Source organism: Dermacentor albipictus, chromosome 1 (genome assembly GCF_038994185.2).
Source record: "Dermacentor albipictus isolate Rhodes 1998 colony chromosome 1, USDA_Dalb.pri_finalv2, whole genome shotgun sequence".
Classification (NCBI taxonomy): Eukaryota; Metazoa; Arthropoda; class Arachnida; order Ixodida; family Ixodidae; genus Dermacentor; species Dermacentor albipictus.
Window position 1 is genome coordinate 302373094 of NC_091821.1, and position 27771 is coordinate 302400864.

At 47.2% G+C, this 27771-nt stretch overlaps 1 protein-coding gene and 1 pseudogene across 2 annotated transcripts in view; both read right to left on the bottom strand.

Annotated features, from left to right (window-relative positions):
* Positions 1–505: 505 nt before the first annotated feature.
* The window catches only part of LOC135920896 (zinc finger protein 883-like), a 59971-nt gene continuing 32705 nt past the window's right edge, over positions 506–27771 (bottom strand). For both annotated transcript variants that reach the window (XM_065455156.1, XM_065455155.2), the window contains one exon: positions 506–1832. In XM_065455156.1, coding sequence (XP_065311228.1) covers positions 1170–1832 — 663 coding nt within the window. In that variant the 3' untranslated portion in view covers positions 506–1169. The remainder of the gene's footprint in view (positions 1833–27771) is intronic.
* On the bottom strand, positions 18056–18757 carry LOC135920881 (tigger transposable element-derived protein 4-like; annotated as a pseudogene).

Here is a 27771-nt window from a genome sequence, read left to right on the forward strand (position 1 = left end):
GATAGCGCAATTTAGTCCTTCAGCTGGATTACTCAAAATGGTGTACATTACTTGCATGAAACATCAAAATGTGTAAACTAATTTCAAAAAACACACTAACCTTTTTAACTTTATGGCACCTTTTGCAATTTGAGAATTGTAGCCGGTGAGCTTGCAAGGCATATTCACTTGGAACGACTCCTAAAGATTACCTGAATTTTGAGATGCACCGTGAAAATTGCTTAAAAATGCACAATCATTCAGTAGACAGATAACGGTGCTAGTAGTTGGTGCACATTTATGATTATGTTGCGCTGCATTTAACACTGAAAATATTGTTACGCGAGTGAAACACTGATGACACAGAAGACTCCATACAATGTAACTATACAGCAGATTGAAACGCTGGCCAGTTTAGCTAACAGCTTGCATGCGAGTCTCTTTATCGTTATCAGTCAGGACGACTGTTTTGACCTTCTATGGACTTACGTATCAGTATGAACGACTATGACAGTGAAGGACAAAGCACAAATTACGAACCCTTTAATCCTTTCATGAACACGTTTATACACATGGTTTATATACATGTTTTTTTTTAACAAACTGTCTTATGCATTGAAGCACTAAACTCACTGGAACACCCACATATCTTGTTGCACACTTTGGAATTGAATACCTCTAAAACTGATGTCCTGAAAATTTTTTCCAAATGTATATTACAGACTCACCGGCTAAATTCTAAATTGCAATATGTAACATTGAGCAATTAATTAAGGTAATTTGTGATGTTTTTGATTAGTTGAATATGAATTTTGATTACTTGTCCGCATAATGTCTGCCTATATGAGTAATTCAGCTCAATGACTAGAACTATGCTATCTACCACAGGGAATCTTTTTAAAGTCTGTGTCGTCTAAACACCCAGTACTGTGTTTCTCCAACCGGTCTCGTATTGCATTTCTGCTACCAGACACTGTGTGCTAAGCTACTACACTTGTCACAATTTTTCCCCATAAACGGCCACAGTAAGGCAATGTGTGCATGCAAACAGAGCATGCCTGTAGCAGGCAACTCCTTCAACATTTATTCTCAAAAAGGCTGCACAATTCAGCGTAGAAAGCAATCACTCCCAGAGGGCACAACAGAACTACAATGTTTAACAGTCACACTTGTTAGCCAGCCAGGCGGGCTCACTTTTTGTTGATGTACACGACAATTGCACTCGTCCCCCTGGACACATTGTGTGTCTTCATGTGCACCTGGAGGGACTCCACATTGACAAAGTCACGCTGACACACCTCACACGTTGCCACAGGTCGCACTGGCTCGTGCTCCGAGGCCACGTGCTGCTTGAGGTGCAGCTTGCGCGTGAACCCCTTGCCGCACTCAGCACAGTAGAAGGCCCGCTCTCCAGTGTGCTTGCGCATGTGCGCCTGCAGGCCAGCAAACTTGGCAAATCCCCGGGAGCACACCTCACACTGGTGTGCATGCTCACCCGTGTGGGTCTTGACGTGGGAGGCCAGCGCCGTTGCTGTAGAGAACTCCTGCGGGCAGATCTCGCAGTGAAACTGTCGCTCCTGCGAGTGCTTCTTACGATGCGAAGACAAGTTGGAAGCAGTGGAAAAGCGCAGTGGGCAAAGTTCACATTTGTATGGCTTTTCACCCGTGTGGGTGCGAATGTGCCGCACCAGTGTGTTGTTGAACGTGAAGGAGCGGTTGCAGATGGTGCACGTGTAGGGCCGCTCTCCCGTGTGGATCTTCATGTGAGCATACAATGTAGAGGCTGCGTTGAACCGCTTCTCACAGACACGGCAGGCATAGGGCCGCTCCTTGGAGTGGGAGTTTTGATGCACCTGCGTGGAAGGACCATACACAGTCACCATAGCAAAAAGGGCAGCCTGCAAATAACCAAAGCAGCTGCAGGATTCCATTCATTGTGTAAGGCAGTAGTATTGCAAAGGTGGCAAAGATTCAGGAGTCACCAGATGTGACCACATAGAGAAGTTAGTGCTTCTACTTGTGCTGCTTAAGTCAGCAACATCCATACAACACAAGAATCATGGGCATTGTTACTGCAGGACCAAGACAGTAAAGCAGAAGTCATGGGCTTAAGGACACTGCTGAGAGACGAAATGTTGATCGTTGGTGAGGAACTGGGCCTAGAGGTTTGCAAGGAAGTGCTAAAATTGGAAACATTGCAGCTGATTTCCGAACAGGCCAGTGAGGAAAACATTGAAATTGGGTTAGAACTTTTCAGGAAAAGAGAGAAACAGGACAGAGAGGAATGCAAGATAGATCAGGAGTTAAGAAAACTGCAACTTCACCTTGAAAGAAAACGTTTGGAGTTGTCTCAAGGAAGTGAAGGGGCTCTGGGATGATCAAGTGAGGCAGAATCATACCACATGGACAGGCTGTTAAAGCCATTTGAGGTCGGGACCGACATAGGCTTGTTCCTACGCGATTTTGAAAGGACTTGCAAGAAGATGAACTTCGGCCTGAGTACATGGCCGCAGCAGTTGCTGTCTATGTTACCGTGTGGGGCTGCAGAAGTAATCGCCAGACTCAGTGCGCAGGATGCTTATAATTATGCAGAAGTTAAAGCTAGTCTTTTGAAAAAGTATCGCCTTTCAGCCGAAGCTTTTCGGCAGAGGTTTAGAAGCACAGGCAAGAAGGATAGCGAGGGATATCCGGAGTTTGCATATAGCTTAAAGGCCGACCTAGTCGAGTGGATGAAAAGCGTGGAAGCGTACGAGAGCAGAGACATGATTATTGACTGCATGTGTCTAGAGCAGTTTTACAGAAGCATCCCACCATCTGTGAAGCTTTGGGGTGCAAGACAGAGGAAACGTAAACACTGTGGAAAGGGTGGCTGAATTTGGTGAAGAGTACGCAATGCGTAGGAAGTTGAACGCAGAGGACGGAAATTGGGACAGTCGAAATAGACCACAGAAACCATTTGAGTTCAAAAAGAGTTCACAGACTAGACGACCGGAGCCTGTAGCGTGGAGGAAAAGCCCTCAGAAAAGAGCAAGGAGAAATCAAACGGGGAAACCATACAAAAATTCGAATCTTTTAGACCAATCTGCTGCTATAAGTGCCACAAACTCAGACGTATCACTCCAAACTGCGGGCAGCCTAGAATAGTTTTCTCCTACATGGATAAAAAAGACGAGAATATGGAACTTTTAAGCCCATATCTTCACGACCTGCGAGTTAATGGCAAACCATGCCGGGTGCTGCGAGACAGTGCCGCCACGATGGACACTGTCCATCCGTCTTACGAGACGGTAGATGACTTCACTGGAGAAGTAGCATGGATTAAATAGGTTGTGAAGAACACAGCGTGTGTGTGCCCGTGGCCAAAGTCAAAATCAGTGGACCGTTCGGGAATTCGTGACCGATACTGCAGTTTCCAAATTCTTTTCGCTGCAGTACCTCTACATTTTTTCGAATCGGTCGGATCAGTTACTGCAGGACAAGGGGCTTAAACTGGCAGAGGACATAGTACAGGCGTTCACGCAAGGCCAAGCTCGTAAAATCGCGTCGCTTTCAGCTGAATATACAAAAGCTGCTCCAGTGGAAGTAGCAAAAGAGGTAACTTCGGTAACCGAATCTGCGCAAGGCTCGAGAGACGAAAAAACGGTTGAGGAAACACTGCCAGCTGACCAACTCAATAAGAGCTTATCACAAGGGTGTCAAAGTTCACGCCTGCAGGAAGGCCAGCTGACACACTCGCAAGCGAGACAGGGTCGTAACTCTCACTGGCCTCAAAGAACTTTGATCAGCTCTTACGTGTGGACAGAGAGTCACTAGCACCCGAGCAAAACAAGGATTATAGCTTAGCTAAACTACATCACACATCTAAAGATCGCGTTGCTAGGAGCGACGTGACGATACAATAGAGAGGTGGATTGTTGTATCAGCACTACAGAGACCGAAAGGGTAGGATTCGAGATCAGTTAGTGGTACCTACTAAGTACAGGGAGGACCTTTTGAGTCTCTGTCATGGAAATGGGTGGTGCGGCCACCTAGGCATAAACAAATTGAAGGAAATATTGCTTATGGAATATTACTGGCCTGGCTGTTTCAAAGACGTAGAAAACTTTGTAAGATCATGCAACACCAGCCAGTGCTCAGGTAAACCAGGAGAAACATGGAAAGCTCCACTAAAAGTAGTGCACCTAATAACGGAACCTTCCAGATGACTTGTGATAGACACGGTAAGGCCTCTGTCAAAGACAAAATCGGGGCACAGGTACTTGTTTACCATGCTGTGTCCGGATACAAAGTTTCCAGAAGCAATCGCTCTGAAAGAGCTCGGCTCCACCGAAGTAGTAGATGCGCTTTTGACAGTATTCGCACGAGTTAGGTTTCCAGCTGAAATTCAGGTGGATCAAGGGTCAGTATTCACCAGCGCACTGACTTCCACATTCTTACAAAAGTGCAGGGTAAAGTTAATACACAATTCCGTCTATCACCCTCAGCCAAATAGTGTAGAGAGGTGGCATTCAGTGCTTAAGCCAGTTGTGCGGGCGCTCTGTTACGAGCACAAGGAGGACTGGAAGACTTGCCTTTCGGCCACTTTGTTTGCTTTGTGAACGGTTCCTCATGAGGCTACAGGTTTCTCGTCAGCAGAACTAGTGTATGGGAGGACACTCCGTTCTCCACTGAGAATCTTAAGAGAGATGTGGGAGGAACAAGGAGAGCGTCCAACAGTGGCAGAATACACGCTAAATCTGCCGGAATGGCTAAGCGCAACCCAAGAACCAGTTGAAAAGAACATGGGAGTAGCTAAAAAAAAATGCCAAGTTCTATTACGACAAAAATGCGAGGCTTCGTACGTTTAACGCCAGAGACCAGGTAATGATCCTCAAACCTTCAAGAAAGAACAAGCTTGAAGTTCATTGGGATGGACCCGTTAAAGTGTTGCACAAACTTTCAGATACTAACTAGGCTCTGAAAATGCCCGGTCGCAGGAAGGAGGTGAGGATATACCACTGCAATTTCATGATGCCGCAATTTCAGAGCGGAGCTGAGTCGTTAACTGTACCATCAAAGAGCAGGATGACACTAGTACAAAGTTTAATGAGTATAAGGCGACCTCCAACTCTGAGATCAGTCTAGAAGTAGTAGTAAAACATTCGGTAAGCTCGCACGCTCTTAGACCCGAGCAGCTAGATGAGCTAAGAGGGCTGTTAGGGGAATATCTCGATAGATTCAGCGATCGGTCAGGTAGAACCAAACTAATAACGCATGAAATAGAGCTTACATCAACCGAACATGTAAGATCAAAGCCTTACAGGGCGTCTCCACGACAGAGAGAAATTGTGGAGGCAGAGATACAGCGCATGCTAGAGTTGGGAGTTATTGAGCCCATCGAGAGCGACTACACACGTCACCGCTAATACTTGTAGGAACCCCTAATAAGGACCCTTGTCCGTGTGATGAATACAGGAAGTTAAATGCCATCACTAGGGATCAGCTGTACCCCATAGCCAACATTGAGGAATGAAGTGAAAGAATTAGCGCTGCTAAATACATTTCAACTGTAGATCTCGTGCAGGGATACTGGCAAGTTCCCCTTTCAGAAAGTGCCAGCCGCTATGCCGCGTCTATCTCACCTGTAGGCACTTTTCGCCCTCTCGCCCTCAGCTTCGGGCTGAAGAACACGCTGTATAGCTTCTCTAAGTTAATGGATATTGTCCTAAAGGACTTGCAGGAGTTCGCTTTGCCATATCTTGATGATGTAGCAATTTTTTCGTACAGCTGGAAAGAGCATGTATCGCACCTCAAGCAGGCGCTCTCACGGTTGAGGGAAGTGGGCTTAACGATGAAAGCGGAAAAGTGCAGTTTTGGCTGCTCGCAGGTTACTTATCTGGGCCATGTTGTCGGTCAGAGCACGAGACAGCCGGCCGAGCTGAAAACAGCTGTGATTGGAGAATTTTCACAGCCATGCACGAAAACAGGCATTCGTTCATTTTTGGGACTTGCAGGGTACTATCAATGGTACACTCCGAATTACTCGCGAATGGCAAGTCCTTTAACAGACGCCCTCCGAAAAGGAGCACCGAATAGTGTGCACTGGGATAACAAGAAAGAGAACGCTTTCCAAAGTTTGAAAACGCTATTGGTTTCTTGTCCTGTGCTTCGCGCACCAGACTACACAAAGGAATTCATAGTTCACTGTGGCGCAAGCGACAGGGGTATGGGCATGATACTTAGGTCGGCGACAATAACGAGGAACATCCTATCCTCTATGCCAGCCGTAAACTAACTGTAAGAGAGGCAGCCTACAGCGCTTCGAAGGAATGTGCTTGTTTAGTTTGGGCAGCCCAGAAGTTGTCGTGTTACTTGTACAGAGCGAGGTTCATCTTTGAGACCGACCACTGTCCTCTGATGTGGCTCAATCAAATGTCACACAAAAATGGCTGCTTGCTCCGATGGAGCCCCACTCTACAAGAGTACAACTTCTCCGTTAGATATAAGAAGGGAAAATTGCATAGTAATGTGGATGGTTTGAGCAGGCTTATTTGAATTCTGCGTTTGAGGATGCCGCCTAAGTTTTGGGGTTGGTATTGTTAATTTGGTTAAGCCAAGAAAATCACCTCTCATTTAACAGGACTCCCTCCACGGCTGCTCAATTTGTCAGCACGAAATTCTTTCAAAAACTGGCGTAGCGAAATTCAGCATTTGTTGTCTCTGCACTTATGTGTTTTTTTTTTTTTAAGTCTAGCGGGTCTAAAGTGAGATCCAAGATATGTCATCGCGGCGCAGAGCCATGTTGTGGGGTTCGTTTTGCAGTTGCCTGTCCTTGTTGGATGTTTTGGGGCGGTGTCATCATTTCACCGCTGGTCGCTGCAAGCCAAGGCATCCCCCCCTTGCCACCAGCCATTCTCTTCCTGCCCAGCAGTTATCAGCACTTGCCAGTCGAGATTTTCTGAGCCATGGAGGAGCTGTTACATTCGACCGGCGGGGGCTGGCGATCTTCGAGGAAGTGACTGACGGAAAGACCCCATATGTCTGCTGTGACGACTCGCTTTGAAAGAACGGCAATACATCAGTTTCTAGCCTATCAGCACCACCATGGCTGCGGTGGCGACTCATTTTGTAAGGAGGACAATGCGCCGCGTCCCCTACGGAAGGGCGCCGAGATGGCTAGACACAGTCAGCGGAGCAATTATTGTTAGTGTGTACGCCGTCACCGTCAAGGCTTGTTTGAAGCAGTGGAACTCCTGAAATAAAATGTTTTTGTGGTGCCATCTCACGCAGCTTAGAAGTCGTCAGCCAGTGGACAGAAGCGGTGGCCACTGACTGCAGGGCCAACTCTGGGATAAAGAGGCGCCTGCTCTGGTCAAGCACCGTGTCTGCGAAAACCCTCTCACCTTTGTTTGGTCAGTGCACCCTGTGCAGAATTGAGTGCGTAAACCCTCCCCGTCTTCCCTCACCTAGGGATCTATGGAGGACAGAGTGTATTTAAGGAGCCATTGGCGGCTCCTCAGTGTGCATTCCTCTTTCAGTCATGTGAGACTGATGAACTGTAACATTCTCATGTAGATACTGTAAATCAATCCCATATTCCTCGTTCTCGATGAGAACAAGTCTCTCCCTTCAACAACGTCCTCAACGTGGATAAGTTGGACGACGGCATGGGCCAGCTACCATTTCATGCCTGACCCCAACCATTACAGCATGATACGTGGAATGACTGGGGTGTTTCTCTGCTACTAATGACATCATAACAAAGGAAAAGCAAACGCAGTTTTCTTACTATTGCTGGACAGAGGACATATGGATGGATATGCAACCTGACAACTCCAGACAAGCCATTGTCTACGAGCAAATCCTACAACAACACCATCAACCAAGATCCAACAAGACCTTCGAGAGACACCATGGAAAGCAGTTCATAAACGAAACCATGGTGGATTATGCTCAAGTAGAGGTCAGTGCTATGCAAGTTTCGTGACTCTATAGATACCAGCCTTTGATACCAATTAGTCGATGGCATAAGAGATCCTAGCATTCTAAAACAACTTCTAACGGAACATTGACTAGTCTTCAAGTTGGCAGTGGAGTTTGCGACAGCACTACTAGCCATAAACAATGTTAAGGAATTGCAATGAGAGAATGGGCAAGGCACAAATCACCTGAGACAAAGCAGTAGGAAGGCAAGTCGTCAAAGAGAAAGCTCAACTGCAAGGCAGAAAATAACGAGCATTATTGTTGTAGGTACATGACTCATCATAGGTAGAGGAGGAAGATATTTTCAACTGGCATTCAAAGGCAAAGGTAGCCGATATGCACCGAAAAAAATACTGCTACTCTCACTCCACAAACTACAAATCAATGCATGAAGAAGACAGCATCAAGCCACTCTATACATTAACCACGAAGGGCTTTCCCAAACAAATATAACAGTAGCCGCACAGATGTCAGGAAAAGTCATCAAAATAGAAATGGACATGAGGTCTCCAGTAATTAACGCACACATATACAGGCGATCTTCATGATGTGGAACAACACGAGTCAGCTGGGATCACACTCAAGCCATACAGAGATAAGCCAAAAATACTGGAAGAAAAAGCCAATGTTGAAATTTCCTAAAGTGGGCAATGCCATAACCTCTACATGTTGAAAGATTGTGAAGTTCCAATATACTAGAAAGAGCAAGGTTTGAAGATGTTAATGTAGACTGGCGTCAAGTACAGTCATAATAAGGAACATCAAATAACAGCCATGTTGGAAAACTACAAAGGACTATAAGGAGATGGGCTTGGCGAACTAAACATTTATCAAGGCAAAGCTCTGCATCAAGGAACAAGCTCAGCCTAAATATGCAAGCGCTCAATATATGTTACTTATGCCTTGAGACAGAAGATGAACTCAATTGACTGGATGGATGGATGGAAAAACTTTGTCAAGGTCCATCAGAATGTAGACTAGCACGTAGTGGGCCGCTCCCACGTTGGGACAGAAGGACCTAGCCTCTCCGCCACGTTGCGGGCCCATTGGACTGCCCATAGTTGGGCTTCAAAATCGGGACTGCGTAGGGGCAGCCTCCCACTTGGGCGACGTAACATCTTCGTCGCCCTGTAATGCGGGCACCGACTAGAGGGAGAACGAATTGTAATCACACCTTTAACAACCAGCAAGTAGTAACACCTGGCAAAGAAGGCAAGTTAGACTGTGTGGTGCTTGCGAGGTCGTAACCTGTATCGAAGGCAGAAAAATAAATACCTTAGGCAGGAACCCTTTTGTCAGAATTGCTTGAGGTGCTGAATTCTCGTAAGTCCACTTGTAAGCATGCCTACTTCCAAATACCATTGGACGGAAATGTCTCATGATGAGTTTTCACACCATCCGGCATGCAATAAGGCTGGGCTAGTCAGCACTCATCCTTCTCGTTGCACTGATTTCAAGTGTGCCATTTCAAGGGAATAAAGGATGGAAAGCTTTACAATAGGACATAGTTGTCAGTGGAGGAGGCGAGCAAGAGCACTTGCAAAATCAAGACGAACCAATGAAAGCACTTGAAGAAAGGAAAAGTATTGCTTCTTGAAGGACTCCATCGAGTGCTTGGTACAGGTGGGTGACAGTAGCCCCAGTCCCAAGAATATGGTGGCAATTCTGCATGCCATGACACCTGGAAATATGAAAGACCTATGATAATTTCTTAGACTAGAAAACTATTGTGGGAAGCTCGTCAAGGATATTTCCTAACGTGTTTCACCCACTACATGAACTCCTGAAAAAAAGAAACTGAAGGTAAATGGACCGAGAATTGTTAGCGAGGTAGAGGCTCAGCAACGAGATGACACCGACACGTTAAAACACTGCTGCTCCACTGGAGTTTCACAGCGATTCATCTAGCCACAGCATTGGACTGATGCTGCAGTGTGTACTACTACTGAATCAGTGGTAAATAGCAAGGGTGTACAAACATTCAAAATTTTTCATGTACACACCACACCACCATCATCATCAGCCTGTTTTATGTCCACCGCAGGACGAAGGCCTCTCCCTGCAATCTCCAATTACCCCTGTCCTGCGCCAACCGATTTCAACTAGCGCCCGTAAATTTCCTAATTTTATTGGTCCACCTAGTATTCTGCCATGCTCGAATGCGCTTCCCTTCTCTTGGCACCCATTCTGTAACCCTAATTGTCTTCTGGTTATCTAACCTGCGCAGCTCCATTTTTTTTTCTTTTAATGTCAATTAGATTATCGTCTATACCCGTTTGCTCTCCGATCCAAACTGCTCTTTCTGTATCTTAACGTTATGCCTAGCAATCTTCATTTCATCACTCTTTGCACAGTGCTTAACTTGTTCTCAAGCTTCTTTATCAGTCTCCAAGTGTCTGCCCCGTACGTCAGCACTGGTAAAATGCATTGATTGTACACCTTCCTTTTCAATGATAATGGTAAGCTTCCACTCAGGAGCTGACAATGTCTGCCGTATGCGATCCAACCCATTTTTATTCTTCTATGAATTTCCTTCACATGATCAGGGTTCCCTTCGATTGACCTAGGTAAATGTACTCCTTTACAGATTCTAGAGGCTGACTGGAGATCCTGAACTCTTGTTCCTTTGCCCGGCTATTCATAATTATCTTTGTCTTCTGCACATTAATCTTCAACCCCACTCTTACACTCTCTCTGTTAAGCTCCTCAGTCGTTTGTTGTAACTCATCTGCATTGTTGCTGAACAGAACCATGTCATCAGCAAACCGAAGGTTGCCGAGATATTCGCCGTCGATCCTTATTCCTAAGCCTTCCTAGTTCAATAGCTTGAATACTTCTTCCAAGCACGCAGTGAACAGCATTGGAGAGATTGTGTCTCCCTGTCTGACCCCTTTCTTTATAGGCATCTTCCTGATTTTCTTGTGTCGAATTAAGGTAGCTGTGGAACCTCTAAAGATATTTTCCAAGGTATTTACGTAAGCGGTCAGTACTCCTTGGTTACATAATGCCTCTATGACTGCTGGTATCTCTACTGAATCAAATGCCTTTTCATAATCTATGAAAGCCATATAGAGAGGCTTATTGTACTCTGCGGATTTCTCGATAACCTGATTAATGACATCGATGTGATCCATTGTAGAGTATCCCTTCCTGAAGTCAGCCTGTTCCCTTGGTTGGCTAAAGTCCAGTGTTGCTCTTATTCTGTTGGAGATTATTTTGGTAAATATTTGATATAATACTGGGAGTAAGGTAATGGGCCTGCAAGTTTTCAATTCTTTAACGTCTCCCTTTTTGTGGATTAGTATAACGTTTGCATTCTTCCAGTTTTCTAGGACCCTTGCAGTTGATAGACACTTCGTATAAGGAGCCGCCAGTTTTCCAAGCAGTATGTCTCCTCCATCTTTGATTAAATAGACTGGTATTCCATCTTCTCCTGCCGCTGTTCCTTGTTTCATGCCTTGCAAGGCCCTTCTGACCTCATCGCTAGTTATAGGAGGAGTTTCTGTATCCTGTTCATTACTGTTTCTAATTCAGATATCCTGAGCCCTCTGGGTACTGTACAGGTCAGTATAGAATTCTTCCGCTGCTTTTACTACTATATCTTCGAGATTGCTTATCTTTTTGTGCATACATCTTGGTTCGTCCTATGCCAAGTTTCTCTCTCACTTATTTCAGGCTGCGTCCATTTTTTACGGCTCCTTCAGTCTTTCTCATGTTACAGTTTCGAATATCACTTATATTCGCTTTGTTGATCAGTTTTGAGAGTTCCGCAAATTCTATCTTATTTCTTAAGTTGGACACTTTCATTCTTTGTCATTTCTGTATTAGGTCCTGTGTTACTTGGGATAGCTTGCCTACTGGTTGCCTTGGTGCCTTGCCTCCAACTTCAATTGCTGCCTCTGAAGCCAGCCTAGTTACGGTTTCACTCATTAGCTCTATGTCATCATCATCTCTCTGTTCTAAGGCTGCATGTTTGTTCGCAAGTACCAGCCTGAATTTGTCTGCTTTTACCCTTGCTGCCTCTAGGTTGACCTGTTTATTCTTGACCAATTTTGCTCTTTCTCTCTTCAAATATAGGTGAATCCTAGCCCTCACTAACCTATGATCACTGCACTTTACCCTAAGTCACTTCAACATCATGCACTATGCTTTGATTGGCAGAAAGTAAGAAATCAATTTCATTTCTTGTTTCACCATTAGGGCTTTTCCAGGTCCACTTTCTGTTGCTACGCTTCCTGAAAAAGGTGTTCATTATTCAAAGCTTATTCCTTTCTGCGAATTCTACCATAATCTCTCCTCTGGCGTTCCTAGAATCGACGCCGTAGTTGCCAATTGCTTGTTCACCAGCCTGCTTTTTCCCAACTTTTTAATTGAAGTCGCCCATTACTGAGTATACTAGTATACCGAGTTTGCACTTTTCTCATAGCTAATCCAACATCTTCATAAAACTGATCTACTTCCTCATCGTCGTGACTGGATGTTGGAGCGTAGGCTTGTGCTACCTTTAATCTATACCTCTTATTAAGTTTGATTAAGACTACAGCTACCCTCTCGTTAATGCTATAAAGTTCGTCAGTGTTGCCAGCTATGTCCTTGTGGATTAGGAATCCTACCCCATATTGTTTCTTATCAGGGAGACCTCTATAGCAGAGGACATGTCCATTATTCAGCAATGTATAAGCCTCACCAGTAGTTCTAATCTCACTAAGGCCAATGATATCCCAAACAATGTCTGACACTTCCTCAAAGAGTCCTGCTAAGCTAGCCTCACTCGAGGGGGTTCGAGTGTTAAAACGTTGCAAGGGTCAGTGTCATAATATATGGTACGCGGGAGTGGAAACATAAACATACGAAGACAGTGCGCCGTGCGGGGGCGAAGAGGACAGTGAATCTTAGCAAATACCCGCAAGAGAGTCATCATCATCATCATCGACGCCGACTTCGGAGCGTCGGCAGTGGCGCCTCAAAAAGCGTGGCGCGAGAGCGTGGCCCGTGGCTCGTGGCGTGAGCAGTGCGCGAGGTTCGGCGGTCGACGGAAAACAGCTTCCTCGCTGGGCGTCTGGCCCATAGGAGCTATCGCCGACCGCGCCAATACGCCACACCCGAAACAACACTGTCGCCCGCTGGGAGGTTCCCTCGCCCCGCTCTTCCGCTGGGCACTGGTCCAGGAGGGCTGGCGGTCCGGAACCGGGGCGCTCGAGCGTTCGGGTGAGCGGCCACAGGGCTACCCCGCCAGCTGTGGACGCGACCCGGTGACTGCGGCCGGCTACCTGAGCGCCGCGAGGCGGTCCGACCCGGCCGTCCAACCCGGCTGTCCGACCCAGCCGACCGTCCGACCCGGCTGTCCGACCCGGCCGTCCAACCCGGCTGTCCGACCCAGCCGACCGTCCCGGCCGTCCGACCCAGCTGTCCGACCCGGCCGTCCTACACGGCTGTCTGACCCGCCGGCCGGCACTGTTGTCCGACCCCGCTGGTCACGGTTGTCCGACCCGCCGGCCGACACTGTTGTCCGACCCCGCTGGTCACGGTTGACCGACCCGCCGGCCGACACTGTTGTCCGACGCCGCTGGCCGGTACCAGTTCAACGAGGTCTCAGACACGGCGACACACGCTTACGCCGGAACTGTAGGCCGAACATAATCCACCGTACCATAGATATAGTGCATGTAGCCTATGAGGCATTTTGGGACATTGTCACTTGTGTGTGCCGTTATCTGTGTCGTGCACGTCAATACAAGTCTTATGTGTGTTTTTGCTTTCGCGTGCTGCTTCTCCCTTTTTCTGGAGTGATCCGGCCCCAATAACATCACAGTCAGTTTCCATTGGCGGCCTATCCAGACCCAGAGATTGTTATCACCCTCTGCTGCGTGACAGGTCTGACCTTCGCCTTGGTCAGGTGCTCCACAGCTGCTGGGGACTGAGGGCCATTGGGTAATTGAGAGTCATTTGGGAGGTAGTGGCAGCATACTGCATCAGGGAGGCCAATTCCTGTTCTGGTGAGGAAATGTCTTGTTGAAGCTTAGCGGGCCTTCCTAATTTGGTTCTACCTGGATTAGTATAGCCCCACTCGCTCTCGGCATCTTTTGCCAGGGGCAGGCGTCACTCCTAGCCTGCAGATGTAGTGCACTGGAAGAGGTGGATTTCAAGCTCACCATCTTAAAAAAAAAATCTTATAGAGGGATTCGAACTTATGACTATGGCAACCGAGCATTCGACATAAATCAGTCAGATTATCCCATAGGCGGAGAGGCTACCTTATCGCCTACAAGTACAGCCCAGAGGGTCCTACATGCCCAAAAACTTTGATTTATTCGCGATAGAAGTGTTTGCCTGATCGCGATGGGTAACTCAACATGGAACTATTTCTAAACGGTTCGGGCCTCGTAGTTCCGGATTCCCCTGTGCGGAGACGGCCATGAACTCGGCTTAGCAAACCCTACAGGTATATAGACGACCATTCACAGTTGTGAATACACGCTCGTGATCTACAGGAGTACAAACGGCAACCCACGAAAACGAATATAAGTGCAAATGTAGAGAAATAACTGGACACAAACTATTACTTTTTTTTTAATGGAAATTAGTTCTTATTGTTTGCATGCTGCTGCAAACCTTCTCATCACTTTTTCTTTTCCTTTAGCGCTGCAATTTCCTTCTTTTAAGAAGCGGGGTGGGGGGGGGGGGAGGGGCCGGGAGGGGCTCTCATTAGAAAATCAGCACGAGGCATGTCGGTAGAGTCAGTTTAAGTCCATTTAGTATATCTGAATTGCCTGAAAACATGCTTGAATTAACCATGGTATACGGGTTTTGATGATCGCGGCAGGTGGCACACCAAATAGTTCTTGCTATTCAATTTGAAAGCCTGTTATATGAAGTTGTCAAATAGTTGTTTTTGTTCAAATACTAGAAAACAAGAACAGTTGCTGCAAGGAGAAAGACCAATCCAAGTGTAGACTTGAAAATGCCGCAGGAGCATTGTAGTTCTGGCGCAGATGCACGAGTTCCTGAGTAAGCATATGGCACTTCTGAAGAACAGTTTCTGGTCATTAAATAAAGCATGCCTCACCTTAGGCAGCCTGCAAATTTAGGCAAAGCAATCTGCATTGTTATAGGCGACTTACGATAACTTGACCCTTGTGAGACCGTACATTTTGGTCAAAGTACACAAAAGGTCGAATTAACAAATGGCAGCAAAATGAACAGATTCATATCTTTTTTTATTGCTTGAGAGTATTCTGTCGTCATCAACAGACTACTTCAATACTGTATTACAATAACTATACATGTTGTGGTCGGTCAGAGGCTAACAGACCTCGACACTATCGTCTGCGCTGATGAAATTGCCAAGGGAGAATTCGTACAGGGCACAGAGCAAGTCGTCAACGTCACTGCAGAACAGGGCGCAGCCGACAATGTCATCGCAGTAAGGAATCAGTAGCGCTGTGTGCTGAATTTCTTTTGTATCCAAGGTTTTAGTAACCGATGCGTGCATGAAGGGGCACTGGTGCACAGTCACGGCTCTCATGGTAATGGCGGACACCACAGACAACTCATCGCAGCGCATGGCATCACTTCCTTGCTTCTCGATAGTGGCAGCTCCGACTTAGATATCAAGTTCTGTTACATACAACAAATCAGACAGACAGCGACTCTAAAGTCACTGCTTATGAGCAGGCATTCAACAACGATGTTTCGTCTATGCTGGCAATGAACAGCGGAAGCAGGTGACCATCTGCAGAACATCTCGAGCAACTCTGGATCTGTAGAGAACTTGCTCTCTCACTCTGTGCTCCAACGGCATAGATTGTTCCAATCGTGGATTAGAAGGTGTTGATCTGTGCCAGAAAGCTGCGCACGATCACGGAATTCACCAGCTACTCCGAATTCACTGTGGGAATCCACCATTAATCAAACTATTCTCGTATTGATAAGGAAGCTCTGGCCAAAGTCCAAGGCATTAAGAAATTCCACTGGCATCTACATGAATGAAAATTTACTTTGTTGATAAACCCCAAGCCTCTTGTATTCATCCAAGCAAACATCAAGGACAGCAACTGCTTGAACACAGCAATTTGCTATAATCTTGTCAGAATATGACTGAGATAAAGTGTGTCTCAGGAGATGAGAACCTAAATACTGTCCGGACTGTCCATCGGCGAAAAAAATGAAAATATTGATGAAGTTACATGCACACGCATCAAGTACCTCTTACTCACAAATAAATTAGCACAGAAATAAGGCGGGACAAGACCTTGTTGAAGGTGTTACGGTTAACTATGAAAGAATGGCCAGAGCACATGTTGACTCAAAAGACCTCGAGTTGTACTTGAGAAGAGCTAAGCATTGAGCTTGGTTATATATTATGTGGAAAGTGAGCAACTGGGGTGGGCACACTGGAATGACCAAAATGAGAGTATTAGCTAGATATTAGGTATGATGGCCTAAGCTAATCAACACATGAACAATCACGTAAAGGTCATGGCATCCATCTCAAGTGTCACACGTTTGGAAAATGTGAAGGCAAAAGTGTGATTGCACACTTCGCACACTTTTTGTCATAATTAAATACATTTATGAAAAATTGTGGCAACTGTCCATTGGAGCGCACGACAGAGCTAGCTGAAATTGCCGCACCTACTGGTAGTGGGCCAGTGCCGTCAACACCTTCGCAGAGGGAAGAGCAGCATGGGAATGCTGGCATAATGAGCAGCGTCTGAGCCAGTAGTGGAAGACGGTGACGACAAATGCGTGAGCAGTGGCACGAGCGCGTCTCTGTGACCACGTGACGTGTGCAATCAGGCATGCACCAGCCACACCCTTAGTAAGCCACAACTGTGGGCAAGCCAGGGAAGTGTGCTTGTCTCAAACCCCAGAGGCCTGGGTTCAATTCCCGCCTGGGTTCGATTCCCACCCAGATCGAAATATACCAAATTTTCTTTTCAAAGCCACTAATTTACTTTACTTACAGGAACCTCTCTGAGAAATGTGACGTCAATGCGAGCATTTGTTGACCCGATTTTACTCTTTGCGGCATCGGTAATTTTTCGTCACGGCGCAGTTTCGCCAAGGTCACATGTAGCGCCGCAAAACGTTGCTTCCGTGCGCAATGCCAGGAGCGCATGCGCGAGGAACCACGTGACTTTTCTTTGTGAGCTTCGGAGTTAATAAAAGTTCAGTTGTTGTTTGGGACGCGTGGTTGCTTATACTCACTTAGCCTCGCAGCGCGTTCCAACATTGGTGACGCGGACGTGATCAGCAGCCACCAGGGTTAAGCATCAACGTCGCTATGACTTCGACGACGGACTCCACGACTATGACTTCGACGTCCATGATGGACGCTACGCCGACAGTCTCTTCATTCGACGGTAAGCTGCCCCACTTTTGGACCGCAGACCCCGCACTCTGGTTTATTCAAGTAGAAGCGCACTTCGCAGCACGACGCATCACAGCAGACCTTACCAAGTACTGTACCACTACGTCATAAGCAGTCTCCCACTGCCCATAGCCAGTGAAATATGGGATCTTTTACTCGACCAGCCTGGTAAAAAAGCATATGCAACACTAAAAGAAACCCTCATCCGCCGTCATCGGCCTCAACTTCTGCAAGGTTTACCTGGAGGATCTGCCGATTGCTAGCTGCACGCCCGAAGAGCACGAGAGTCATCTACGCTGCGTGCTACAACGAATAACAGAGCACGGCATCGTTACCAATACGGCCAAGTGCGTGTTCGGGGTACCGTCGCTACTATTTTTGGGCCACAGCACTTCAAGCGCAGGAGTGCAACCGCATCAGGACAAGGTCGAAGCAGTACGATGGTTTCCTCAGCCAAAAACCATCCGCCAGCTTCGAGAGTTTCTGGGCCTCAAACTTTTACCGTAGGTTCATTCCGAAGTGCGCCCACATCCTTCACCCGCTGCACAGCCTACTACAGTGCAATCCACTAATAACGATATCGAGAAAGACGAAAAATGTGATTTGAAATATGAAAAATATGAAAAACACTACTTTTCTTCCTTGGCCTTCAATTATACTGTCGAACTCGAGCAGCCATTCTTCGAACAGGTCACGGGTCATCCACGCCTTCTTACTGCTGCGATAGCGGACCGGGATGTGCTAATTCTTAAAGCACGTTGGCTTCTTTGATTGCCCAGTCATGAAAGGCTTGAGACGATGGCTCCCGTCCATGCTAACACACAGCAACACGATCACCCCAAGTTTCAAGTGCTTCCCGCCAGGGCATCGATCTCCTTTAAGAGCGCGAGTCTTCGACGGCAACATTTGAAAAAACAGAGCAGTTTCGTCACAATTATATATGTCCTTCTCCGCGTAGCGCTCCAGCACGCCGGGCAGCTTTGTCTGCAGCCACTGCTGCTTTGCCTCTGTGTCCAAAGACGCCGCTTCTCCTACCACGTTTTTGTAAACGATTCCATGCCGCTCTTTAAAGCGCTGAATCCAGCCTCCCCCAGGCTCAAATTTTGGGCGTCCCAGAAGAAAAGCGAAGTTCTTCGCTTTGGTGGCAAGTATTGGCCCACTAATAGGCACATTATGCGCGCGGGTTGTGATGAACCACTGGTAAAGCGCCTCTTCAACATCAGCGTACAAAAGGTCTCTAACCCTTTTCCGCTGATCGGCATGACCGCTGATAGCTCCTGCCTTCACAATCACGGTGCTCCCGGTTTTCAAGATGGTTGATATCATCGACTGAGCGAGCTCGTACTTCTTCACAAGGGTGCTCACCTTGAAGCCGGGTCGAGAGTCCTGCTATATATCCATCTTCGTGTCAAGCGACACAGCTTTGCGCTTTGTCAGCGCCATCTTCGAACTGGGTTGTACCGTTGGCTGCACGCTGCTTCGGCGGCGTCAGCCTACTATCGCGAGAGAGAGAGACTGAGTGCAGGACGGGCGCCACCGCGCCACTTTGCTTGTCGCTTTTTTTTTTTCTCTCTCTCTTTCGGAGCGACTGTGGCCAGATTGCATGAAGCAGCTACAGTGCAGTCCACTTATAACAATATCGAGAAAGACGAAAAATTTGATCATTATAACCGATGATCGCTATATCTGGACTGCAGTCATTTAAAAAAAACATTTAAATAAGAAACGCGGAACACACCTTTGCAGCTCCGAACTCGAATTCACTACTTGCTCTAAAGAATAGATGATGAAAAAAGTAGGCTGTGAAAAACAAACTTTATTTCTAGCGCCAATGACCATGTCACGGGTTAGGCGCGCTGAAATAGTCCGAAATCTGCACTTGCTTTTGCGGCAGCTTCAGCTTTACACATGGTGTGCATGGGATTCCAGCGGCTGCGCGAACACTGGCGACAATCCTTTAGCATGCACAAAATCAGTTAAGGAGTCGATCGACGACAGTGCACTTTGCATGGACATCGAGGTCAGGGTCAAGGAGCTACTGTGAATCTCGTCACTGTCGCTGCTGCCGTCGCCACCGTCGCGCAACTTTGCCGCCTGTCGAGACAGCAGATCTTCGGCGATCGCCTCGTCGGTGACCTCATCGCAGAACGAGGCAGCACTGTCTGCAGTCAAAAACTCCTCCATTGACACACCACTTGTGTCACCAGTAGGAACGAGCTCCCAGAGCTCGGTTATGTCAGAGGCTTCCACCGTGTTGGTCTCAGTGAATTGGGGAAGTTCGTCCTTACGCACATAGCCCGCCTTTTTAAAGCAATTGGTGATGAACCGCTGGTAAAGCGCCTCTTCAACATCAGCGTACAAAGGGTCTCTAACCCTTTTCCGCTGATCAGCATGGCCGCTGATAGCTCCTGCCTTCACAATCGCGGTGCTCCCGGTTTTCAAGATGGTTGATATCGTTAACTGGGCGAGCTCGTACTTCTTCACAAGGGTGCTCACCTTGAAGCCGCATTGAGAGTCCTGCAAAATATCCATCTTCGTGTCAAGCGAAACAGCTTTGCGCTTTGTCGGCGCCATCTTCTAACTGGGTTGAACTGTTGGCTGCACGCTGCTTCGGTGGCGTCAGCCTGCTATCGCGAAAGAAAGATGTGCGGGGCGGGCGCCACCGCGCCACTTTGCTTGTCACTTTTTTTTTTCTTTCTCTCTCTCTCGGAGCGACAGTGGCCTACGCGCATGAAGCAGCTAGCGCCATCTTGTGGCGCGCTGCGCCTACTCAGGTACTCCGCGGTGCACGGTCGGGGCGGGACGTGCTGCATGGTAATGCGCACCTGCAGCCACCGCTGCTTTGCCTCTGTGTCCAAAGACGCCGCTTCTCCTACCACGTTTTTGTAAACGATTCCATGCCGCTCTTTAAAGCGCTGAATCCAGCCTCCCCCAGGCTCAAATTTTGGGCGTATATGTGGCAGATACAAACTTACGGAGGTAAACATCGCGTCGTCTAGACATTGTTAATTTCAGGGAACTAAGCAATGCAAATGTTATGCTTATTTGGCACGGAAAACGCCATCCAGACGGCAAAACTTTGATCATTATATCCGATACGCGGTGAATAACACATCGTTATAAATGTTTTTTCCCCCATAGACCTAATGCATAAAATGACACTCTCATGTCGACCCATCGTTATAACCAATATATCGTTATATGTGGTATCGTTATAAGTGGACTGCACTGTAGCACCTTCTTGTGGCGCGCTGCGCCTACTCAGGTACTCTCCGGTGCACAGGCGGGGCGGGACGCGCCTAGTAACGTTGGGACACACAGCGTGGTAATGGCGGCAGATACGAACTTACGGAGGTAAACATCGCGTCGTCTAGACATTGTTCATTTCTGGGAACTAAGCAATGCAAATGTTATGCTTATTTGGCACGGAAAACGCCATCCAGACGGCAAAACTTTGATCATTATATCCGATACGCGGTGAATAACACATTTCATTTCATTTCATTTTATTACCTTAAAGGCTCCAATAAATGGAGCGTTACATAAGGGGTGGCAAGAATAAAAATACATAGTCACAATAACAGGAAGTTTTTTACATTTTCGGTGAACTTGGATGGGCACATAATGACAGCAACGTCGTTAGGAAGGCCGTTCCAGTCTGCAGCTGTGCGAAGAAAAAAAGAATTTGAAAACGTGACAGTGCGTGCGCGTGGACGGGCAACCTGTAGCTGATGGCTGGTGCGGTGAGATATGCGTGTAGGAGGAAGGATATAAGGTGGGATGCGCATATGGCTATGAAAGAATTTGTGAAATAAAGCTAGGCTGGCAATGCGACGACGGAGCGATAAGGGGGATAATGCGGATGCAGTTTTTAAGGAGGAAACGCTGATGTCAAAGGAATATGATGAGTGGATGAAACGAGCGGCGCGATTTTGTACAGATTCAAGATCATTAATTAGGTATGCCTGATGAGGATTCCAAATAGGCGATGCAAATTCTAGTTTTGACCTGACAAATGATTTGTAGGCTAACAATTTTACATGTTGAGGAGCGTGATGCAGATGGCGTTTTAAAAATCCTAAAGTCCTGTTCGCGGATGATATTAGGTTAGTAACATGAGGATTCCAGGAAAGATCGCTCGAAATTGTTACTCCTAAATACTTGTATGAATGAACTAGTTCTACCGGAACTTCAGATATTACATAAGGAAATAGGAGGGAATTACGGCGACGGTGAATGGACAAATATTTACACTTACGCGGGTTAAGTTCCATTAGCCACTCGTTACACCAGTCCTGGACTGCATCAAGATCACTTTGAAGAGAAGATTGGTCAGCGGTGGAATTAATAACACGATATATCACACAGTCATCCGCGAACATACGTATGCTAGATGTTACGTTTAATGGTAAATCATTTATGTATATTAGGAAAAGTAGCGGGCCCAGCACGGATCCTTGTGGGACGCCTGAAGTTACAGAGACTGAATTAGAATTCCTATTATTAATGGTGACGAATTGTGAACGATTAGTCAAGAATTCTTCAATCCACTTTAGTATATTAGGGTCAAAATTTAAGCGGGAAAGCTTTATAAGAAGGCGTTTATGGGGCACTTTGTCAAAGGCTTTAGCAAAATCTAAAAATATTACGTCAGACTGAAGATTACAATCAAGGTTAGAGTGCAGATCGTGTAAGAAAGCGGCAAGCTGAGTCTCGCAGGAGTAACCACGGCGAAACCCGTGCTGGGCAGGATTGAAAAAGTTATTCGAGTCGAGAAATGTCATGATGTGAGTATAGATGATGTGTTCCATGATTTTGCAGGGAATACTAGTTAGAGAAATGGGACGGTAATTTAGAGGCGAGTTCTTGTTACCTGATTTGTGGACTGGAACGACCTTCCCTTGTTTCCATTCTTTGGGCAGTTGGCCTGTGAGGAGTGACTGAGTGAATAACATGCACAACAGGGATGAACATGTATCTTTGGTGTTCTGCAGAATCTTAGCGTTGATGTTGTCAATGCCAGCAGAGGATGAAAGCTTTAAGTTTTCTATTAGGGACAAAATCCCTTCTGAAGAAAATACAAGCGAAGGCATTGTATCCTGAATAATTGCGAGGTTTGAAGAAACAACCGGATCGATTTCATTAGTAAACGCGGATGAAAACGCTGCGTTAAAAATGTTGGCGCATTCGGATTCACGGATAGTTTCACCTGATGCATCGGTGAGGGAAATTGTGCGTGTATTCTGGGGATTAATGACTTGCCAGAACCTACGGGGGTTAGTAGACAACATGTTTGGCAGGTCATAATGAAAGAAAGAGTGCTTGGCTTCTCGCACATTTTGTAGGTAAGTTTTTTCCGCTGCATAATACTTGTCCCAAGCGTTCTGACTAGGCCGCAACTTGGCTGAACGAAAAAGACGCTCCTTTTTGTTTTCAAGGCGTTTTAGTGAGTTTGTGAACCAAGGGTTTAGGGGGTTAGTTCTTATAATTATGCTCGGAATAAACCTGTCAACCAAACCTTCAATTTTTGTCTTAAACAAGTGCCAGTTATCGTGGATAGTTCTTTGATTAAAGTCAGACTGAAAACGGGGTAAGAATGTGCGAAGTTCATTATTTATGGCAGTATAGTTTCCTTTATCATAAAGCCGGATGGTACGTTTGCTAGTTGTCCGTGAAAATGGTTTAATGGTGAAGTCGGCTTGTATGACTTGGTGATCGCTGACGCCTGGTAGATGCGTGATGGAATGAACGTATTCCGGATTATCCGTTAATATTAGGTCGAGAATGTTAGCGCAGTCCTCAGTTACACGGGTTGGCTCCGATATAATTTGAACAAGATTAAAATTAAGGCAAACATCAAGAAATTCGTTAGCATCTCTGTTACCTGTGGTAGTTAGATTATGCCAATCAATACTCGGGAAATTGAAGTCTCCAAATAAAAGAGTACAGGTGTTTGGATGCTTCGTTTTAATTTCATTTATTGCATTATTCAGTTTTGTGGGGAAATCCGGACTGTTAGGAGGCCTGTAGCAAACGCCAATCAAAACGGATTGAGGTGAAGCGTGACATAAGACCCATAACATTTCTATGTCTGATGAAATATTAATGGTTGTACATGATAGTTCATGTCTGGTTGCAATCAGTACTCCCCCTCCCCTCCTATCTGGGCGATCCTTGCGGAAGACACGGAAATTAGGCAGGTCGGCAAGGACTTCACTATCACAGATGTCGCTGTTTAGCCACGTTTCCGTCAAGATTAGTAGGTTGCTGGCGGAAGATGAGACGATATTTGAAATAATGTCGCGTTTTGAAATGAAGCTGCGCACGTTAGAAAAAATAGCTGACAATGAAAGTGCTTGTTGTTGAACATGCTTAGAAAGGCCTGTCGATTGACGGTGAGATGATTGCTATTTCACTTCTTTTACTGTTTGTGAAGCTTCATCGAATGTGTAGCGTTTCGGACCAATGTGCAAAGTTTTGAAGCGCAGGGAGAACTTATCGGATACCGATCTGGCATAGGCTACAAGATTTTTGCGAGTGTTACGGACAGAAGCGGAAAAGTCTTCACCAATGCTGTAGTTCGTGCCTTTAAGTTTATAACCACATGATAGAATGCTTTCTTTAGTTTTGGACGATGTGAATTTTACTATGATAGGCCTAGTACGATTAGATGAGTGACGCCCGAGACGGTGAGCACGCTCTATTAAATGAGGGTCGATGTCAAAGCCTAGTTGTTGAGAGCAATGGCGAATGACGGTTTGTTCAGAGTCTGCAAAGGTTTCAGCGGGGTTAGTGTCCGGAACATTGTAAAAAATGAGATTGTTACGACGGGAGCGATTTTCTGCGTCGTCCACTCGTGCTTCCAGTTTGTCGACCTTGCAGGTAAGTTCGGTTGTTAAAGTTTTCAGGGTGCCTATTTCAGAGTGGAGAGCAGAAAGGGTAGTGTAGTGGGATTCCAGAGCGTCCATGCGTTTGGTTAGGTCGGCCAATGTTGTGTCAGTAGTTTTCAGCTGTTGTTTAATGTCTTGTAAATCAGACAATAACGCGGTTTGCCCGGCAGTTAGTTTCTGGAGCTCGGCAAGTACTGTGGCGAAACGGTCGGGGCCTGGGTTAGTTTCTACGTCACCCGACAATAGCAATAGAATACGAATAACATGCGAACATTCGGCAACAATACAGGCACAGCACTGAGGGCTCGGTAGCTGCATCAGGAAAAGGTTACTACTTTTTTTAGCGAACAGAGAAAATTTATCACCAACCTGCATCATGAAAAGCAGCGGATTAGTAGACTGCACTGTCGCGCAGCTACCGGGCCCACAGAGTGGTGGCGATGAGCGCACGCGTTTTGTAGCAGCAGCGGATGATGTTCCTGGCGATGGGGTTGTCCACTGATGATCCGAGATGCGGTAGACTGATGGCAGTAATGGCGCATGCAGCTCTGATGACGTTGCGGGTTGATCCGAGATGTGTTGATTGTGGTAGGGCAGGTTCGCGGAAGGCACAGATCCACATGAGGCAGACGGTGGAACGGTTAGAAGTAGGCGGACGGCGAGAGCAAACACCTGCATCATGAAAAGCAGCGGATTAGTAGACTGCACTGTCGCGCAGCTACCGGGCCCACAGAGTGGTGGCGATGAGCGCACGCGTTTTGTAGCAGCAGCGGATGATGTTCCTGGCGATGGGGTTGTCCACTGATGATCCGAGATGCGGTAGACTGATGGCAGTAATGGCGCATGCAGCTCTGATGACGTTGCGGGTTGATCCGAGATGTGTTGATTGTGGTAGGGCAGGTTCGCGGAAGGCACAGATCCACATGAGGCAGACGGTGGAACGGTTAGAAGTAGGCGGACGGCGAGAGCAAACACCTGCATCATGAAAAGCAGCGGATTAGTAGACTGCACTGTCGCGCAGCTACTGGGCCCACCGGTAGCTGTTATAAATGTTTTTTCCCCCATAGACCTAATGCATAAAATGACACTCTCATGTCGACCCATCGTTATAACCAATATATCGTTATATGTGGTATCGTTATAAGTGGACTGCACTGTAGCACCTTCTTGTGGCGCGCTGCGCCTACTCAGGTACTCTCCGGTGCACAGGCGGGGCGGGGCGCGCCTAGTAACGTTGGGACACGCAGCGTGGTAATGGCGGCAGATACAAACTTACGGAAGTAAACATCGCCTCGTCTCGACATCGCTCGTTTCAGGGAACTAAGCAACACAAATGTTACCGATTATTTTGCGCAGAAAAAGCCATCCAGACGACAAAATTTTGATCGTTATATCTGATATGCTGTGAATAACCTATCGTTATAAATGGTTTTTTTCCCCATAGACCTAATGCATCAAATGACACTCTCATGTCGACCCATCGTTATAACCGATGTATCGTTATATGTGGTATCGTTATAAGTGGACTGCACTGTAGCAGCATCAGGAACTAATGCAAGCGCCATTCAGTGGAACGACCAAGCCGTAGAAGCGTTCCTACATATTAAGGAGGCTCTCGCAAATGCTGCTCTGCTCGCATACCCGCAGCCCGGTGTTCTACAATGCGCAATGGTAGACGCCTCCGACGCAGCTATTGGAGCCGTATTGCAGCAGAAGTCGAGCGGAAGGTGGCGACCGATTTCCTTCTTCTCCAGAAAATTGAGTCCGTCCAAACGACAGTACAGCACTTTTGGTGAGAAGCTCCTGGCCATATACACTGCTATACGACATTTCCATCACTGTGTAGAAGGGCGAGAACTCTGTACTCGTGGATCACAAGCTGATGACCTACGCAGTGCGCGTGATCAGCCGGATATGGGTGCACACATGGCACGAGAGCTCCGCCAAATGTCATACATCGCAGAATTCATGACGGATAAATGCCATCCATGTCAGCGGGAAGGACAATGCAGCGGCAGATGCTCTTTCGCGCAGTCCAGTGAACGCCATCAGCCTACCAAGCGGCATCGACTTCACCGCACTAACGACGGCTCAACGCAGCGACAGGAAGTTGAAACACCTACCGAAGTCCACAACCAGCGCCTTGAAGCTGCAATGGGTGGATGGACCGACAGGATCTGTACGCTGTGACATTTCCACAGGTAGGGCCAGGCCGTTTGTGCCCCCCGATCTTTGCCGCAACATTTATGAATTGCTGCACGGCTTCTCGCATCTGGGGATTCTTCTCGCATCTGGGAGCCACTCAACAGTTGTGCACAGCTAGGTTCGTGTGGCCCAGAATAAACCGGGATGTCCGACGTTGGACACAGGAGTAGCTATCGTATCAGCGCTCCAAAGTGCAGAGCCATACTGTGACCCCCTTAGGATCCTTCCCCGAGCCGGACACTCAATCTTCCCATGTGCATTTGGACCTTGTGGGACCATTGCCTTATTGCCAAGGGCAAAATTACTTACTAACTTGCGTTGACCGCATCACGCGGTGGCCAGAGGCAGTCTCCATCCCAGATATGACTGCCGATACTGTGGCCCCCGCATTCATCTACCATTGGGTAGCGCGATTCGGAGTTCCATCAACAGGAACAACGGATTGCAGAACGCAATTCGAGTCTGCCCTATTCGGGAACATCACGCAGCTCCCAGGAATCATGCGCATCAGAACAATGGCCTACCATCCCATCAGCAACGGTATGGTGGAAAGGTTCCATCGCCAACTGAAGACTAGCCTGACGGCGACTTCAAGTCGCAGTTGGGTAGAGGCGCTACCACTGGTTTTACTGGGAATTAGGACGGCTGTGAAAGCGGACACTGGCTGCCGCTCGACTGAACTCGTATACTGCACAACACTTCGCCTTCCGGGGGAGTTTGTTGCTGACAGTAAAAACGCAAACGCCTAGGCCAACAACGATTATGCGCTGCGACTGCGGGACATTGTGAGCAAGCTACGCGCTGTCCCTCCACGTCTGCCGGCACCACGGCTTGTCCACGTCCACAGTGATCTCTCCTCTTGCTCTCACATGTTTGTGAGCCACGACACCGTACAGCGTCCACTCCAGCCCCCGTACGATGGGCCATTCAAGGTGGTGAAACGAGGAGAAAAGCACATCACGATCGACCGAAGTGGCCGTCACGACATGGTTTCGCTAGACCGCGCAGTACCAGCGCACATGGACAGAAACAGTGAAGTGCATGCATCATCTCAAGCTCCACAGCCACAAGGACTACCAGCAGACCAGACTGAACCGGCCCAACCAGTCGTCGAAAGGTTCACATGGAGTGGACGGCACACAAGACCTTTGTTGCGAATGAACTTATGAACTGCAGCTCATTGTTGACCCATTCACTAGGGAGTGGGGGGGGGGAGTAATGTAGCGCCGTGAAATGGCGCTTCCATGCGTAATGCCAAGAGCGCATGCGCGAGGAACAATGGGACTTTTCTTCATGAGCTTTGGAGTGAATAAAAGTTCAGTTGTTGTTTGAGACGGGTGGTTGCTTATACTTTAGCTCAGC